General features: G+C 55.2%; 1 protein-coding gene across 2 annotated transcripts in view; it reads right to left on the minus strand.

Annotated features, from left to right (window-relative positions):
* Positions 1 to 2334: 2334 nt before the first annotated feature.
* The window catches only part of TRABD2B (TraB domain containing 2B), a 222546-nt gene continuing 205830 nt past the window's right edge, over positions 2335 to 19050 (minus strand). For both annotated transcript variants that reach the window (XM_086394270.1, XM_086394271.1), the window contains 2 exons: positions 16677 to 16946; positions 2335 to 7668 (listed from right to left, as the gene is read on the minus strand). In XM_086394270.1, the coding sequence (XP_086250396.1) occupies positions 7449 to 7668; positions 16677 to 16946 (490 nt within the window). In that variant the 3' untranslated portion in view covers positions 2335 to 7448. The remainder of the gene's footprint in view (positions 7669 to 16676; positions 16947 to 19050) is intronic.

Genomic DNA, 19050 nt, shown 5'->3' on the forward strand with positions numbered 1-19050 from the left:
TGTAGTTTCCTCCCTGGACCCAGCTCTGATCTTTGTAGCTGAATGAAGAAAGCCTCATATCTGGGGCCACTCTACAGAGAGGTGGGGCTGAGATGGGGTTCTCCCGAATCTAATGATCTGTTATCAGGAGAATCTGGTTTCTCCCAGGAAAAGCATGTCAACAGGAGCCTGCCCAGAGCTCAGGGCAGGAGAGGTGGGCAAGGCTCCCAGGAAAGGAGGTGCAAACACGTGAGTGTACCAGGTATAAACACTGGGTCTCCCCTCTTGCCACCTGCTGCCATATGGAGAGCAAGGTGTCAGGGGCTCTGATGAGTCCCTGGTCCCCTTGGTCACTCAGTCCATAGTGTCTGAGACCCCATTCCTAGGCCATAGCTTCTTGAACTGAGGACTACATCCCCCAAGGAGGGACAAGGGCTCACTTTCCCACTGAGTGTCTAGGCAGGTAGATGATGGCTTCCTTTCCTGAGTACAACCAGAGCTCGAGGGGTAGAGAACACGGGGTCACAGGCTACAGCTGTGATATTTACACTATTGATGCCAACTCTAAAGACCATCACAGTGGGGCAGGGGGTGGGTGGGGAGCAGGAGGCTTCCTATCCGGAACTCTGTCCAGAGTCAGTGGGTGGGAGAGAGGTCTGGGCTGGCTCCAGGACACAGAAGAGGCATTGGGCCTTGGATGGGACCTAACCTCACCCACTGCCCTGTGAAATGGGGGAGGCAGAGGCCTCCTTGCTCACCTCACAGGCTGTAGCCAGCACAGCAGAGCTTGAGTAAAGGTTAAGAAAGCAGTCCGGGAGCTTAACTACTTGGGTTGCAATCCTGGCTGTAGCATTTATAAGCTGTGTGATTGTGAACAAGTTACTTAATCTCTCTCTCAGTTATTTCATCTATAAAATAGAGATAAGAGTTGTGAGAATAAAATAAGACAGAAATGCTTGGAACACTGTCTGATGCATAATAGATGTTCAATAAGCATTTGCTCACCGTTGCATTGTCAGCTTTGTCTTGCGGACGGGCCGCCCAAGTGCAGTCCACATTATTCTTCATAGGAGCCAGCAAGTACTCATTAACATGGTCAATGAATTGGCTCTGGTGAAGGCTCTGGGATTTCAAAACTAGAAACTTTGCCCACTCCAAACCTCTTGGTGACCTGCCCCCTTCTGCCACCGAGTCCCAGGGGCCACGCTTCTTTCCTGGTGGACCCTTACAGCATGGTCACCTTGTGCAGATCCTAGCCAGCTAACACTGTGATATCTGATATAAAAGCTCTATCATTTACCTGAAGTCTTGCCTCCCGTTCTTCTTCCTCCCCTCCTTCACTGACTGTGTCTTTCTTCCATGAGCACTCACTAGATGTCAAATCCTGGGCCTTGACAATATAGAGATGACCAACCACGGCGCCGGCCTCAGGAAGTCAAGGGGAAGGATAGCCACATGCAGGTCGTTTCTGCACAACCCAGGTGCATGGGAAATGGGGTGCTGTGGGGCCAGAGGGACAGAAGGGCTGATGTGGCTTGAGGATTAAGGGAAGCCTTGTGGAGCAGATCTTGCTGGAGCTGGGCTGTGCAGGATGTATAAGAGCAATGAATGAGGGGGAGAGATGCAGAAAGACAAGGAGCACCAGGGGAAAGTGTGTGCAAAGGCAGAGGATGGAGACAATTAGGGTGAGTTGAAAAAACACAGAGACAACCAGCAACCCTGCAGTGCTAGAAACCAGGAGGGGAATGGGTAAGATGTGAAGTTCATGCTGGGGACACGGGCAGGTTGAGGTTATCAGAGGCCTTGTGTGACCTTGACTTGTGTACTGGGAACAGTAAAGCCATGGATGAATTTGAAAAAGCCAGGGAGGTTTGTGGTCGTTGTTGTGGTTTATAGAGCTCAGTTGGGCTGCCGGGGTTGTAGGGGGTGGTGGGTGGAGAATGGGCCAGAGAGCACACAGCCCTAGTTGGCAGGGGAGAGTGAGGACACCTGGGCTAGGCTGGCGCCGGGGGAGGGAGAGAGGTGAGAGTGTGAATAAAGTTGAGTCAGTAGGTGCTGATGAGTGAGAAGTGAGCAAGGGGGCCCCACGGGTGAAGCCAGGTTCCAGGTTGATTGTTCAGATGAACAAAGCTGGAGAGGGCTCCGAGGACCCCACTTGGTGTGAAGTCTCTCAAGCCGCTGGGCCCCTGCCCAAACACCCTCCCAGAACCTGCCTGCATTTTTACATGGAAAATGGGCCCATGCCAGGCCCTCTGCACCACCGCCTCAGGTCCTGGCCCTCTGAGCAAAGGTGACTCCCCACACAGTCCCCCGCAGGAGGAGGGGGAGCCGTCGGCATGCAGAGACACCGTCACGTGGAAGTCATGATATCTTTTATTAATATATTATGCTACAAAAATATTCTTGGCAAAATAACATTAATAGCATCTTTCTTTGTCTTCTATTATATTCTTAAAGAACTCTTCAGGATAATTCACAGAGGTGAGAGGAAGAGGTGATTAAAAGCACAACATCAGGAATACCTTTCCAATACATTAAGATCTGAAGCTGTGTCACACAGTGAGAGTCGGGCCGGGATGTCCTGCAATCTCTCTGAGGCCCAGGAATGGGACAGGGGCTCTGGCTTCCCTTGCTCTGGGCTAGAACAGCCCTTGACCAAGAGTCAGCCCCTGCCGCCCCAGCCACTAGGGGCCCAAGATGGCTGACAGCCCCGCCAGAAACTTCTTAGACTGAGAGTCTTATTCAAAAGTCCACTTTCCCGCAGTGGGACTTGGGATGGAGTGGCCCTTCAAGGCGCGCTACTCTGTCACCTTCCTTGCCTGCCACGTGCTCCTGATCCCACGGCAGCCCTCAGGTGCTGGGAGGAAAGCTGAGCACAGGGCTGCGGAGCGGGGAATGCCTCACCTTTGTGGAGCCCCAAGATTGCACATGGCATCTCCCAAGCAGGAAACAAAGTCTCCATTTGACAGATAAGGAGATGGAGGCTCAGAGAGGGGCGGGGACTTGCCCAAGGTCACTCAGCAAAGTGAAGGAGTATCTAGGCTATCTCTGGCAAGGAAAAGCCTACACTTGGAGAAAGAGCAGGGAGAGCTGAGAGGCTTCCTCAGTGGCTCATCAGTAAAGAGTCTGCCAGTAATGCAGGAGACTCAGGGGACGTGGGTTCGATCTCTGGGTCAGGAAGAGCCCCTGGAGGAGGAAATGGCAACCCACTCCAGTATTCCTGCCTGGAAAATCTCAGGGACAGACGAACCTGGCGGGCCACAGTCCAAAGGGTTGCAAAGAGCCAGACACGACTGAACACACACACACGAGGGAGAGCTTGGGGTGTGCTGATGCTCCTGGGAAAGGGCCAGGCAAGGCTCAGGCAGTTCTCAGGCCTCCCCTTTTCTCTCCCCCAGTGTTGGGGGTGGGGGGCAGGGAGGGAAGGAGTTCTGGGCTGGGAGCAGGGGCCTGGGTTCCGGTTCAGCCTTGCCCCACTGCCCAGAAGTCCCCCTGCCCCAGGGCAGCAGGCGAGCGTGCCAATTTGCGTCAGGCCTGGCTGGGCTGTTGAAGAATGGGGGTGGAGGGTTGGGGGAGTGAGGCTGGACTGATTTCTGAAACTTACTGGTTTAGAGAGCCAGCCCGGGTGATTGTTTTGGCTGCTTAGATGAATTTTTGGAAAAATAACAACGTTCAAAGAACCTGAGTATTAAAGAGCCAGGAGGGACCCTACCCCACTGCCTTGCCAAGACTTCCACTCTCCTACCACATCTCCAGCCAGTGGGCCCACTGCCCCTGCGCACACACCGCTCCTGACGGGACACTCACCGCTTCTAGGGACACCTGCCATCTCATGACAGCTTTGGCTTTGCGGAGACCCTTCCACCAGCACAACTCAGGTCTGCCTCTCTCCTTCCCTTCCTTCATTCACTCCTTTCTTCCTCCGTCCTTCTCTACACATCTCTTGGGTGGCATTTTTGTGTCCAGTGAGGACACAGGGATGAATTCACAAGACCTTGCCATTGAGGAGCTCACAGTATGATAGGGGAGCAGAGACACAGTCAGTGCAGAGGGCTTCCTGGAGGACGTGCTATCTGAGTTGCTCCTCAAAGGATGAGCAGTTAGGGGTAAAAGAAAGGCATTTCCAGGCCTGGGAAACAGCATGTGTGAAACAGCCTGTCCTGGGAAGGACAAATATGCTTCAGTCTGGCTATGCTTCATGGACTCCAGATCTTTGACTCTCAGAGCTGGTGGGGCCCTTGGTGGCCCTTTGCAGCTTCCTGCAGCTTCACTTGTACACACCTTCATGGTCCCTGCCTTCACAGGATTGCTGGTGCTCAGAACAGCCTGGAGGGAGATCAGGAGACAGGGCCATGCTGACCTGACCTAGAAAGCCCCTTGGTCATTCAGTCAGCTGTTCTGGCGGACAGGACCCAGGGCCACCAGGAACATGCTGGCTCTCAGTCCTTGATCTCCTCCACCTGCCTAAAAGTCAAAGTGAGAGTCCTAAGCCAAGGATTTAGGATCTTAACAATGCTCTCAGAGAAACAGGGGCATTTTGTGAGGAGAGGCACATATCATATGCCGGAAAAAAAATGTCAGCAGTGGTGGGTGGATTATTCTAAATCATGTGAGTGACTGCAGACGGAATGATGGTTCCCTGGCCTGGGAAGAGAGAATTCAAACGCTCCAGCTGTGCAGATTTCTGTCCATATGGCTCTGGTCTTTGGGGGTATAAGTCAGCAAGTTCTCTACTGCTTGCGGGGACTTGAGGGATGTAAGTTTCAAATCCTGGCCAGTGGGTGGTTCCTCAGGGACCAGTGGATGTGGGCTGCAGATGTCTAACTCACACTGGCTCCGGCTGTCCCGTCAGCATGTGTCTACCTGATCAGGCGGCCCATCCGTCTGCTGCCCATGTGGCTTTCTTTAAACACTTGAGTACTTGGTGGAGGGAGAGCTTGGGATCTCCCAACCTGCTCAGAGGAGGGATCTGGGGAAACTGCCTGTGGTCAGGGGCCTGGACAGAATGACCTGTAAAGTTCCTTCTAAGAACCTGGGATTGGGCTGCTTGTTGCCTCTTGACGATGAACTTCTCTAGGCCAAGAAAGGCAGCTAGATTTGGCCCCGGCGCAGAGCCTGGCACTGTGCGTGTTTGATAATCACACACTGCGTTAATTTACCTCTTTGGCCCCACGCCTGGCACAGATCTGGGCATGCGGTCAGGTGCTTGGACTATTTACCAAATGCTTCATCTTTAATTAACCTCGGGCTCCATCTCAATACATCTCATGCCACACTCTGCCCTGAACAGAGGGAAATCTGGCCTCTGTGTTTCTAATTCCTTTACACTTATCTCATCCAAATAGCACTCCGCGCCATCTATTTGATGTCCTACAGGCCTTCTGAGCCTGCTTAAAAGTCAGCTAAGCCCCTTCCGGCTCAGAAATAGGAAGTCACATTTCTGCCAAGGATAAATGGACTCCAGCCTTGGCCGGGGTCAAGTTCAGTTTACAGTGTGGTACCCACAGGGCTGGCTGGACCCTGTGAAGCAGAGCTCAGGGCTCCTGCCAGGTCTCAAGTTCAAACATATTCATTTGGGTCAGAACTGAAAAGAATTCAGCTGCCTGCCAAGACGCCCCTGGGACTTCTGACCATCCAATGAGTTGCCCAGAATTCTACTGTTTCAGACAGGAGGCAGCTGCCAAGCTGGGCACAATGGCACTGATGCTAATCAGGCCTGCTAGGGAAGCCCATGGTGTGGCGTCGCTGAGGAGCACTGAGCCAGCTAGGGGTCAGCAGACCTGCCCAGTTGTGCAGCCTTGGGAAAGTACCTCACCTCTCTGGGCCTATCTTCTCACTGTTCTTTTCTGTCAAATGAGGGCCCTTTACGCTCTTGCATTCCAGGACTCTGTAACTAATGAGCTGCCAGCCCAGTGAGGGTTCAGGGCTGGGATGTAGCCAACCTGGGCCCTCTGTCTTCTTGGCTGTCACCCTGGGGACAGAGGAGCTGGTCAGTTTCTCTGAGTCTCGGCGACCTGCCTTCCCCCGTTTGGCTGCTCTGTCTCTTCAGGCCTATCACAACTATCCTCCAGCCTCTCTGATTTGGCAGGAAAGCCTCTCATTGGCTCCAGGATAAGACAAGCTGGGGCATGGGACATGTGGCAGAGCCTGCTGCCAGAGCAGGCCAGGCTGGAGGGACCAATGATGACTGTAGCCAAGCGGTCTCTTTGGCTGCAGTAAGAAGCGTGTGCTGGCCCATTTGGGTGAGATCTGCCTCCCTTGGAACTTTCCTCTGCACAGAGAACCTGACAGACATGGTCTGAGAGACAAGCGTTGCTTCTGAGTCACCCTGATCTAGGGCCAGGTGCTGGCTGGGGCACACTGAACAAGTCTCTTTATCTCGAACAGGGGCTCAGTTTCCTCATCTGTGAAATGGGGACAATCACATCTCACAGAACTGGCGTGAGGATCCGTGATAAAGTGAGTGTGCAAAATGCCTGCCAGACTTTGAACTAATGGCAGCTCTCATTACGAGTATCATTACCATGGAATTCCTAGAGGCCCCGTCTCTAAAACTGCCCTTCTGTGCTCCTGTCCTTTGGCTCAGCTCACTCCATTTGGTCATGACTTCAGCAGCCTCTCCTGTAAGCCGAGATGGATTAATGATACCAGCCAGAACAGGGGGGTCTAGACTGACACCCCGGATCTCCCACTTGCTTTGTGACCTTGGGCAACCACCTTCTTCTCTTTGGTGAGTTTAACCATCTCAGTTTAACCATCTGTCACTTGGAGCTGGGGGGACCACCTCCCTCAGCACCAACAGCCCTTCCCCCACCCCAGTGCTTTGGTCGGAACACTTACCAAGAGTTCTGGAGGGCCAGTTCACAGACACTCAGGGTTTTCAAAATAGCAGCATTCTCTTTCCTAAAGTACCTTCCCAGCCCCAGGATGCATCCAGGGGAAGGAAGGACCGTCAGCATTCACATCTCTGGCTCCCAAGTCCAGTTTCACAAAAGCTAAGCCTGTCTGCCTGCCTCTCCCTCTGAGGACCCCACGGCGGGAGAAGCCAAACCAGCACGCTGGAGGACTCCACTGATCCAGAAGCTAGCCAGTTCAAAGCCACGGTCCCTGCAAGGTCGCAGTTGTCCTGGCAACCTGGGTTCACCTCCTGGGTTGGCGATGGGGCTAGTTATTAACATCGGCCACATAAAAATAGTTTTATCAGTAGAATAAATACATTTTTCTTTTTTAATATGGACACATATTTTACAAAAGAGCCCCATAGCACTATGGGAAATTAAGATCCTTCTACAAAAAAGAAGATGTAAGTCAGGTACAATAAAGCTCTAGTGTTTTAACGGATCCCATCTGGACTGCCCGAGAGGTGTTGAGCACCCCTGGAGGGTGGCAGGGGCAGTGGATGCGGCTGCAGACCTTCCCGCCGGTTTCTCTGGCTTCTTTTTCTGCTCCGGGCAGGCATGCGGCCGAGGTCAGGAGGGTCCGAGGGTGTGCAGCAGGAAGGAGGCTACTATGCTGGCAGCAATGGTGAGGAGTAGGCCCAGGGCAGCCGGGGAGCAGCTGGGCGCTGAGCTACTGGCGGGTGCTGGCTCTTCCTGCTGCTGGAGTGGGTCGGAGAGCTGGAAGAGGGGCTTGGCGGTCCCGGAGCTGTGCATGGTCTGGAAGGGCTGTGGGGGTGGCGAGGCTGTGGTGCTGGAGGGAGAAAGAGACATGGAATGTGGCACGGCCACTCAGTAGTCTTGTCCTGCGCTGTGATCTTAGAGTGCAGATCCAACATTTTGTTGAATCTGGGTTTTCTTCCCTCGTAAAATGGAGAAGGAAACAGAGGGCTCAGACGTGGAAAGTGAGCAGCCCAGAGCCACACAGCTAGCCTCCAGTGTGACCACTCAAGAGAACTGAGTCCCGGGCAGAAAGCAGTGAAGTGTTTTGGGGGAGATCCATCTGGAGTCACACTGTGGCAGGCAGTCCTCACACCTACGTACGCAGGGGGCCCCGGCTTCCTGCTGCCCTCCCCTCCCCAGTCTGAAGTAAACAGAAAAGAAATACACAAACAGCCGCCACGTACCACAGCCACTGCTAACTGAGCATCTACCGGGAGTCTGCACTTTACTACCAGCAGTATCTCTGGTCCTCAAAACAAATGTTCATCGGGTCTCACCGCCCCCCTTTCACCAGATGAGAAAACTGAGGCTCCACAAGGCCAGCTCAGAGGGAGTGGGGTGGCGCCTCTGGGGGCAGGAGCCCTGGTGACCTCACTCTGCATAGGTGATCCCTCATAAACTGATCAAAATAGAAGCCAGTTGGGGAGGTCACAGGTGAGGTTCCAGGCTCAAGAGAGCCCATGTGAAAGAGACATGGAAGGGCAGAGACAAGAGAGTGAGACAGAGAAATAAAAAGAGGTGAAGTACAGAAGGAATTGGCGGGCCAAGGCCAGCACTTGGTGGAATTGGGAAGTGGAGCGGAGGGCGGGGGGCCAGGACCAGGTTACTGGCTCAGGTCCTGGGGAGATAGGAAATTATGAAGAAAGAGAGGGGCAGAGAGCAAGGCAGGGACTTGGGAGGACACAGGACAAGGATGGAGGCATAACAAAGAGAGACCAAGAGGGAGAGGGTTCCGGATAAAGGAAAGGACTGGACCCCACAGGTGAGGGACCTACCCCTGCCCTGTGCAGCCCCAGGCAGCGGAAGGCAGATGGAGATGCAGGGGGAGGATCTGACAAGCTCCATCACCCCAGAAGGTCAAGGCTGGGAGGGAAAGGCCAGGGACATGCAGAGAGGCCCCAGCCTAGTGTGGAGCCAGGATGGCCTCGCAGAAGAGGTGACACTGTGAAGGCAGCGAGACCAGCTTGCTTATGGCTTGAGGGCATCTCCAGTGGTGAGAAGAGTACTTACAAACTAAGGGCCCTGCTACAGTTGTGCCAGCATGCTGTTGTTATTTAGTCACCCAGTCGCATCCAGCTCTTTGCCACCCCATGGACTGTAGCACACCAGGCCTCCCTGTCCCTCACTATCTCCCAAAGTTTGCCCAAGTTCATGTCCATTGCATCAGTGATGCCATCCAGCCATCTCATCTTCTGACGCCCTCTTTTCCTTCTGCCCTCAATGTTTCCCAGCATCATTAGGACACTGCTAATCCTCAAGACAGCACTACGAAGCAGGCAAGACCATTATCCCGTTTTACTTGTGAAGAAACAGAGTCACAAAGAGGGTAAGCATTAATAACTCATTCCAGGACACACAGCAGGGACGGGATCTGAACTGGGCACCCAGTGGGTGCTCACTAGCAGCTGACAGCTCAGCAGGGAGCCTGCCCCTCTCTGGCTATCTGCAGAACAGGAAGCCTCCTCCCTGTAGAACACTGCCCACTCTCCAGTGCTTACCTGCTCTCCCTGATGGGCTGCTCATGCCCCAGATAAGCCAGGAGTCCCTGTGCCATCTTGGCTGTGTTCTCACATGCTGGGCATGAGACCCCAGCCACTGGCCACATCACTGTGGTGAGCCCTGTAACCATTACTGCTGCAGCCCAGCCTCATCTCTGTCCCAGCCTGACCCTCTCACCCACGCTGGCTTAGCCTCATTGGGGGGTGGGGGATGGGCAGAGGAGCCCAGGGGTTATAAGCACATCCTTGTCTGTACATGGATCGGGACTTCTGATCAGTGTGTGTACTCGGCAGTGAAGGGGCTTGTCACTCTCTGCCCTAACCCTCCATCTCAGCTCTACTCCCAGTCATGCTGTGGCTGCAGGAATCCACCACATCTTCTCACCCTGGACTCTACAGTTGTTACCTGTGTGCTCCTGTCTTTAGAAATTCCCAGAGACCTAATCAGGAGAGGAGGGTGCAAATGCTTGTTATGCACCATGGATGGCAGGAAGGTGTTTCTAGACAGAGACTCTGTGGGTGGCACAAGAAAGGGGGGGCAGATGGCTTCGAATGCCCCTTATGACCACCCCCCAAATCTGGCCTGTCCTGCCTCCCACCCCGTGCCAGCCTTCAGAGCACCTGAGACCTTTCGCATGATTTGGTGTGGGCTGACCTCACCTTCCCGGGCTCTCTCAGGAGTACTACCCTCCCCAGTCACATCTAACGTCACTGCCATTTTCTGACTCACCTTTGAAGGCCTGAGTCAATGTCCCCTCACCTGGAGACCTCTTTGATCTGTCCTCCAAGCCCCAAGACCCCTGGAAGAGTTGAAGCTCCTACGAAGCCTTTCATATTTCTCACTATTCACTGCCATTGGCACCTATTTCTGCACATGAGGCTTGAGTGGGTTTTGTACATGAGGCATTATGTACAAAGCAATGCCTGGTACCCTGGGACTGCCATATGGCATTGGCCGTTTTTAGCATGATTATGACGTTTGTGTCTTCATCTCTCTCACTGATAGCGTCCTCCACATATGGAGCACTTCCTGTATGCTGGCTGACCCTGTGCTCAATGCTGTACATGAATCATCTCATTATCCCCATTTCCAAGATGGGGAAACTGAGCCTGAAGATGTGCAATGGACTGTCTGCCTCCCCAGCCTCAGGTGGGCTGAGGTGCCATCCCTAAATGTGGAGATGGAGAGCCTGGGAGTAAGCATGGTGCTTCCTGTCGAGACCTCACATACCTGCGGATGGAGGCTTGCCAGGGTCAGAGAGGACGCCCCTGTGGTCTCAGCCCTGGGAGGGGATCTTGCCCATACCCAGGAGGGCCACTACAACAGCCCCTTCCCTCCCTTTCTTTTCTAGGGAAAAGTCCCTCCCAGCTGTTGCCCTATCTTTTCAGCTCAAGCAGCCAGGAAGGCTGGCCTCAGAAGGGAGGCTGAGCTGCTACCTGGGATGCCCAGAATGGGAACCAAGGCTGGCTGCAGCCAGCCCCAATGTAAGAAGGGAGACAAATAGAGATCTTGAAAACTATGTCTCACAAGGTGCCCAAAGGCATTTGCTTTCACACTTTGAAAACCAAAGATGCAAGCTCCCCCTTTGAGCCTGAGTAGGGGTTTTATATGTTTGGAAGGAGTCCCAGGGAAATGGAGTGAGGTTGCTGCGGGGGTCGCGGTGGACAGAAATCCTCTCCAGATGCCCCCACATCTTGGGCCCCCTCTAGAAAGCCCAGGCCCCAGTCCAGATCCCAGCCCTGCCCCAGGCTCATGCTGGGGAAAATCGTATCATGGCAAAGCGGCCTCAAAGCCAAACCAAACACCCCGAGTGTTCCCAGGCTCTGCAGACGGCTGGCTCCAAGGCCTGGGTGTGCTCAGAGCTGACAGGGACCCCAGTGTGGGCAAGGACCCTCTGTCTGGGTGAAGAGCCCGAGGTCCCTGTCCCCTGCATGACTTTGGGCAAGTCCTGCCCTCGAGGCCTCAGTTTCCCTGTGTACAATGAAGGAGCAGAAACAGACCCTTGGCTTTAAAGTGTTTTCGAGCTGCAGAAGCCAGAAGTGGGATCACAGGCAGAAGCTGAAGGTATAATGCACAGGAACGCAGGGCTGGTGGCTGAGATGCGGCAGCTGGCTTCCCTGAGGCCCCACTGCGGGGCTTCCTGGAGTAGGGCCCCCATCCTGGCACTAGACGGTCCCTAAGAACCACCCAGGACTGGGTCTGGGGAGTCCTGGGGCTGTGGCTTTCTTGCAGTACAAGCAGATGGGCTCCTCAGAGGGCTCCAAGGAGAAAAAATGGAGATGGAACTGGAGGCACGAGGGCCTGGCTGATGGGTGGCCCTGCTGGCTGGTGTGGCCCTCGCGATGTGGTCAGGCTGGAACCATCTGGGCAGACCGGGCAAATGCAGGCAGAGATCTAAAGTGACCGGTATGACCACAGCTCCCTGTCCTGATATCTAAGGCCCCTGCCAGCCTCCAGGCCCTTGGCCACAGGGCCTTCTCTGTCAGGACTGCCTTCACCTTCCTCTCAGCTTCCCTGGGTCACTTCACCCCTCAGCGTCCCCGACCTTCCTCCCCTCACTGACTGGATTCCCTGCCAGGCACAGGCAGGCTGGCTGTGGCTGCAGGGCTCTTTCAGCTGCACCATAGCTGGGAGCAGCCCCTGCCTGGCTATTATCCAAGGCTCTTCCTGCTCTAGTCCCCACCAGCACTGGACGTGGGCTGGGCACCCTGCATGTGGCCATCACATTCTTGTTTAATTGTGTGCTGCTCACCCAGGGGCTCATTTAAGCCTGAGGTGCGCTGACGGCCCAGGAGCCATTTCCCACTGGGGGACAGGGCGGGTGGTGCCCTAGACCTGACTCTGAGAGTCAGCCACCGACCGGGGGACAGATGTTCCTGAGTGTCACCAGTGGCCTGATGCCAGCTCACCACTGTATAAGCACCATCTTTTTACTCTAAGCCTCAGAGCAAGGACGAGGAGGGTCTGGGGATGCTGCCCAAATTTATCTGTGCTCCCATCCACTGAGTGATCTTGTTCTCTGATCAGATGGGGTCCTGGCATCATGAAGAGACGCTGAGCACCCCGTCTAGTCCCGGGAGACAGCCTGGCTATACTGTGAGAAAGCTGAGCTGGAGAACCTCAGGGCAGGCTGGCAGGCCAGTGGGAAGTGTGCAGAGCCCTCCCAGGGGCCCAGGGCAAGAGGACATAGTTCTCTCCTCCTCTGCGGGGCCTTGGGCCATCTGCTCAAACCTCGGGGGGAAACCGAGGCCCACGAGGCCAATGACCCCCTGCTTATGCGTGTCCTGCACCCCCACTCCTGTGTGGAGGCACCTGCAGGGCTCTGCGTCCACCACATACAGACGCCCACCTCTGTGCTTGGCTTCCGGCCATGCGCAGAGCTCGGGAAACGCTCTCTCCCCTGCACCTGCTCCCTCATGACTGTCCCAGCACCCTGCTCCTTCATTTATCCAACTCCCTGCCTCCCCCAACGCCCAAGCACACACACACACACCTGCGGCCCAGCGGTGGACTGGGGAACAGCAGAGCTGGTGTGACCTACAGAGGACAGCCAAGGCACTAACTGTGCAAAAGGAGAGACCTAGCACTGTCCCAGATCTGACCGACTGGGGCAGTGGCCTGCACAGAGCCTGCGTGGGAATCGACTCCGCCCTGACCTGCCCCCCTGCTGGTCATGCCACTGCCCTGCTGCCCCCGATCCGGCTGACAGACGCGGGGGGGTTCCCTGACAGCGCTCCACCATGGCTGCTCAACCATCTGCGGACATATGCCCCACCCCTTCCTCGGGTCCCCATAAATCATCCTGCCACGAGCCGCTGCTTCTCTAAACTTCCTTCATCGTGTTTACATCTGGGGTAATGAGGGGCGAGGGGAGGCCAGCCTGCTCCAGGTGGCGTCCTGGTCGGGCTCTTCAGCCCCCTCCTCACTCTTTCCCTGCTTCTCTGACTCATGCATGCAGTCAACAAACACTCCACGAGGCCTCTGGTGACCCGGAAAAGTCCAACCCAGCTCTGATCCCCAGGGCCTCCCAGCCTAGACGCAAGTGAGGAACTGCTGTCTGTGTGAGAGCATGCCAGGACAGGGGCACCCGAGGCACTCACGGTCGGTGCGGGTGGGGTGAGGAGGGGGGCTGTGAGAGCCAGGGCAGGGGGAAGCACAGGGAACACGATGTGGGGAGGAAGGGGAGGAAGAGGGAGACGCTTGCCAGGCAAGGACACAGGGGCGTCTGCGTGGTGCTGGACGACTGTGACTCTCAGCATCTGACAGACCTGGCTGCAGCTTCTGACTCCCTACCTGGCTTGAATCTTGAATATTCATTGGAAGGACTGAAGCTAAAACTCCAATACTTTGGCCACTTGATGTGAAGAGCCGACTTCATTAGAAAAGACCCTGATGCTGGGAAAGATTGAGGGCAGGAGGAGAAGGGGACGACAGAGGATGAGATGATTGGATGGCATCACTGACCCAATGGACATGAGTTTGAGTAATCTCCGGGAGATGGTGAAGTAGAGGGAAGCCTGGTGTTCTGCAGTCCACGGGATCACAAAGAGTCGGACATGATTGACCGACTTAACAACAACAACAGCAACGACAACCTGATTTGACACACGGTCTTGGGCAAGTTACCTGAGCTCACTGAGTCTCAGTTTCCTCCTTAGTCAAGTGAAGCTGACTTCTGGGACTCTTGACAGGACTGGGGGTCATGATGGATGTAAGCAGCTGGCACAGCAGGAGCTCAGCTCCACCTCAGAGGTCCACTCACACCCATCCCCCCTCAGAGAGCAAAGCAGGGACAAAGGTGGGGGTGGGCCATGCACAGTCTGCTGGGGGGCAGCACACAGCTCAGCCAGGACCGGGCCTCTGGGGTCCCACAGGAGGAGGGCAAAAGCTCTGCATCCAAGTGTACCCGGTGAGAGGTGGGGCGGCAAGGGAAAGCTCTGAGAATCTCAGACTGAGGAGGGCGCTGTGCTGGGGCGTGACTGGGGGCCAGAGACTCGGGAGGACCTCGCTTCAGGATCATGGGTGGAAGATGAGGTCGGGGAGAGGGAACGGAGAGCAGAGGATGGAGCCAGTGGGGTTGACAACTGTTTTGTGCTCAGTCGTGTCTGACTGTGAGACCCCTTGGACTGTAGCCCGCCAGGCTCCTCTATCCGTGGAATTCTCCAGGCAAGACTGGAGTGGGTTGCCATGCCCTCCTCCAGGGGATCTTCCCGACCCAGGAATCGAACCTGGGCCTCCTGCATTGCAGGCAGAGGGGGAAGCAAATTGAGAAAACCCTGAATGGAATGAACGCTCCAAGGAAAACAGTACTGTCAGAAGGGCTGCAATGGACTCCAGATCCCCTCCAGAAAGGTCTCCTCTGCTTCCTCCTGGAGAGTGGGAAACTTGGAAGCTCTACGAGGATGGGTAGGGTGAGACCTGGGCGTGGCGGGAGCTGGGCCCTTGCATCTAGGTCCTCGGGGACCTCAGCGCTGGCTTCCCTGTGATGCAGAGAAACTTGCAACACACAGGCTGCCGGTTGGTGGAACCCTCCTTCTCTAATCCAACCAGATGGAAGAAAGTTATCCAACCACAGTTTATCTATTGGGACTGAGAAGGGATCCCTCTAGTCAAAGAAAAGCTGTTTTCTTCTCCTGAAACCAGGCTCTGTATTCCAGAGAGACATTTTGTGGAAAGGAAACCGTTTGGAGTCATTTGCTGAAATTTACCTTTCAGACGTGTTTAGGAGCTGGGGGTCTGTGGCTGGAGTTGACAGTCCAGCCTCCCTGCTGTCACCCCAAGGGCCAGACCCACTGTTGGCCATGTCTGGTCACCTGGCAGGTTGATCGGGGCCCAGGGTGAATGGCCTGACTGGGGGGTTTCATGGGCTGCCAGCAGCTCCCTGGTGGCTTGCGAGCCCTCTCCAGGGCTGAGGAGCAGCTCTTGGTAAGGCTGTGCTCTTGTTCCTGGTTTGAAGGAGGCAGGCCATGGCAGCACAGGAGCCAAATCTGTCGAGGCCAATATAGCTACAGCAGTGACCCCGCCTTGGGCAGGGCGGGCCTGTGGGACCCCTGAAGAAGCATGTTTCCCAGTAACCCAAGGCAGGCGCTCGGAAACCAATGTAGGCCCAAATGAGCAATGGACTCGACTCTTACTGGCTGGAAGGCTCTTTAAGACATTGCACAGGCTGCATATTAAGACTGTAGACTGGACTATGTCAGCTTTTTGTCTATGACTCAGAGACCTGGCTGAGGGAGGACCTTGAAGGGAATTCCTGTGCAACCCTGGACAAGCCCCCGCCCCAGGCCTTGGTTCACCATCGGTAAACTCAGAGTTGGATCCATGTTTCCCAAAGCTGCTCAGAAGACTCTGGTACATGTTCAACAAGAAGCTTTCCCGGTCCCTGTGCAGCATGTCCCCATAGATCAATCAGGTCCACAGTGGGGCCTGGGATATCATTTAACAAGTACCCAAGGAGATTCTATCTAGGGATGCTGAGGAAAACCCCAGGTAATGAACTTAGGGTCCGGGTGGAGACTCTGAGTCTCCAAGGGCCTGGTGCTGGGCACAACGTCCAGTGTTGGGCTACCACGGTGGGCAGGACTCTGCCCTCCCTGGCGGTCACTCCCTGGGACGTCCTGGCTGCTCTGGTGACACTGTTCACCAGATGTGGACATTTCTGCCCCCAAGTGGAATCTAGGGAGACCACTCAGTGCTGGGCCTGCTGGTGGAGGTTGGAAAGCAGTGCCTTGGTTACAGCAGGAGCTGTGAGCACAGACAGGCCAAGGGAGTGCTGCAGGGAGACACGGGCAGAGGACAGAGAAGGACGATTGCAGCACCCGCCAGCCCTGAACAAGGATATCACAAATCCCTCAGCCCCTCCTCAGAAGGAGCCTACGGCCATCACCTGCCATCTCTCTGACCTGCTGCAGAGGTGCTGGCCGCTCAGACCATTCAGAAGGCTCACAGCCTTCTGATGTTCCCAGCCTGTTCCATTTTCTCCTACTTTCACCTTCTGGCCCCTGGGACAAATGGAGTCTGCTGTGCACCCCAGGTGCCTCCAGGAAAGCTAAGGGCAAAGCAGAGTTTTGTCCACTGCACCTGAAGGGAGCTTCTATTCACTCACCTTTAACTGTGGGAAACTGACAAGTCAGGTGTGAGCATGCTCCACAAACCCTGCAGGATGAACAGGGGACGAGCCTATTCGGATCGAGCACCCACCCGCCACACTTCCTCAGAGCCGGCCTTGTGGATGACAGAGCGCGTCCGACCCTGGGTGGCTCTGAGGTAGGCTGGCCAGAGAGAGGCCCAGCTCCCGGCAGCCCCGCCCTCGCAGCTCACCTGTCCTCGATGCGCACCCAGAGGTCACTAAACTGCCGCGGCCGCTGGTGTTTGTTCTGCCGCTTGAGCCACTTTTTCTGCCGCCCAAACTCCTCCAGCTGGCTGAGGCTGTCGGGGAGCAGCAGGTGTGGGGACAGCGCTGGGTCCTCCTCCTCCGGTGGGGCGGTGGGGGGCGCCGAGGGGGCCGCGGGCACTGCAGCAGCTGGGGTCGCTGGGGCGGGGCTCGCCGAGGTCCCCGCGGGTGGAGGTGCAGGGCTCCCGGCGACAGGGCTGGAAAGGGGCAATGGCAGGTGAGGCATGAGCGTTGGAGCCTGTCACTCACGTGTGACAGGGCACACAACTCAGTGGGCGGGTTGTCATGGCAGGAGAAGGTGCCAGGGTGCCCCGCTGAGAGGCACCCAGAAAACCATTGCCTGGTGTGAAGACAGAGAGCTTTGATTCCTTCTTTCATTTATTGACTCAATGTGTGAAAGTGAAAATTGCTCAGTCGTGTCCAACTCTTTGTGACCCCATGGACTATACAGTCCATGGAATTCTCCAGGCCAGAATCCTGGAGCGGGGTAGCTTTTTCCTTCTCCAGGGGATCTTCCCAACCTAGGGATCGAAGCCAGGTCTCCTGCATTGCAGGCAGATTCTTTACCAGCTGAGCCACAAGGGAAGCCCAATATTGATTCAATAAATGTTTATTAAGCATCTACTCTGCACCAGGAGCTTTCTAGGCAGTGTCAGTCTATTTACCAAAATAGGCAAAGGCTTTGCCTTCTTCGCGCTAATATTCCAAAGCAGGAGACAGAGAGGAAAACGTGCATGATGTCAGACAGTGACAATTGCTGAGGAGACAAATAAAGCAGTCACGAGGGACCGCGTGGGCCATGGGGAGGGGGCTGGCAGGGAGGACAGTTTGGTCCCCGTTGGTGACATTTGAGCCCAGACTAGTAGGAGTGAGCCCTGAGTGGGTATCTGGTTCCTTATCTGATCTTGGTCAAGGTCTTGTTCATTCAGCAGCTCTGGCTGAGGGGCCTGAGGCGAGCTGCCTAAATGTAATGTGCTGCACCTCAGTCTCCTGCTCTGAAAAATGGGGATATTACAGCCAGTGCCTCATAGCTGCATCACGATGATTTTGTGAGTTAATAAAGGCAAAGCACTCAGAAATGGTGCCTGGCAAATAGCGGCTGAAACATTCTAGTAATTAACATCCTTAAATATGAAATATTCACATTGCTGCTGTGTCATTTGTCTAACACGCGTCTCCTGAGCACCTTTTCAGGGTAGGCAGGACAGCTTGGAGCAGGTTAGAGCTCAAGCTGTCCTGGGCTCTAACGTGGGTTCACTCCCCGGCTCTGCACTGTCCAGACTCTGTGGCTAAGGGCAGGGACACAAGCGTCCAAGCAGCTGCTGGCTATAAGCGGAAGTTAGTACTACTCACTTCATAGGGTTGTCATGAGGATGAGAGAGATGAGGTCTTAACACAGTGCCCGGCACAGATCTGGCCTCTCTTTAATGTCACCCACAAGTGAATGGAGCTGGCTGCCGCAGGCACTGACGTGCAATTAAGCGTGTGGTGTGGAATCTATATTCCATACAGTGGAGCACAGATACCCTTTAGCCTGGAAACACCCTCCACTCCGCTCCCTTTTACTCTTTCCTCCCTGTGGTCTACATGGAATTCCTGCTGGGGACATCTGACCGTGGGGGATGTTGGGCATGGTCCCAAGAATTGTAAAGGCGAGGTGGTGCCCAAGGGAGTCTGTCCCCCAACTCCATTCCCGCATGCATGAAAGGGGTGAGGGATTTCTCTCTCCTTGAAGGACAGAAGGCCATCAGCTCAGCCTGTCCTACCCCAGCCCCCACAGCAACCCCAGATTCCCAGGGTCCAGGAGATGCCGCAGCTGCTGGGGAGATAATTCAAAACAGGCAGACAAAAAGATGGATCCAGGAAGCACCTGTGGTCGATGATGGCTTTTATTGTTGGGGCCTCCTCGGCATCCCTGCCCCCTCACCCCACCCGCAGGATTTCAGCAGAGACTCAGGCTGAGAGCGGGCCAGGGTCCATGGGGGCATCCCCCCACTACTGCCTGGGCTCTGAGATGAATAAGAGCCGAGGCAGCATTGCTCAGCTGCCCTCACCCCTGCCCTGTTGGGACAGACACAATGAGCTTTGAGGTGAAGGTCCTTGGGGCCTGTGGGGAGGGGGAGCTTGAGGAGGGCCTTGTCCCTGAGGCTACCTTGGGTTCCTTACCCTTCAAGCACACGCCTACCCTTGACCCAGTACAGACTGATTTGTACTGGGCTCAAATAGTCAGGAAGAGCAATCTGGTCAGGCTGACTCAGAAGATAGAAAGGGGAGGAGTCCAAGGTTTGTAAGTTCCTCCAG

Source organism: Bos grunniens, chromosome 3 (assembly GCF_055505025.1).
Source record: "Bos grunniens cultivar Pamir isolate PY7600 chromosome 3, Bosgru_T2T1.0, whole genome shotgun sequence".
In the NCBI taxonomy this organism is placed as follows: Eukaryota; Metazoa; Chordata; class Mammalia; order Artiodactyla; family Bovidae; genus Bos; species Bos grunniens.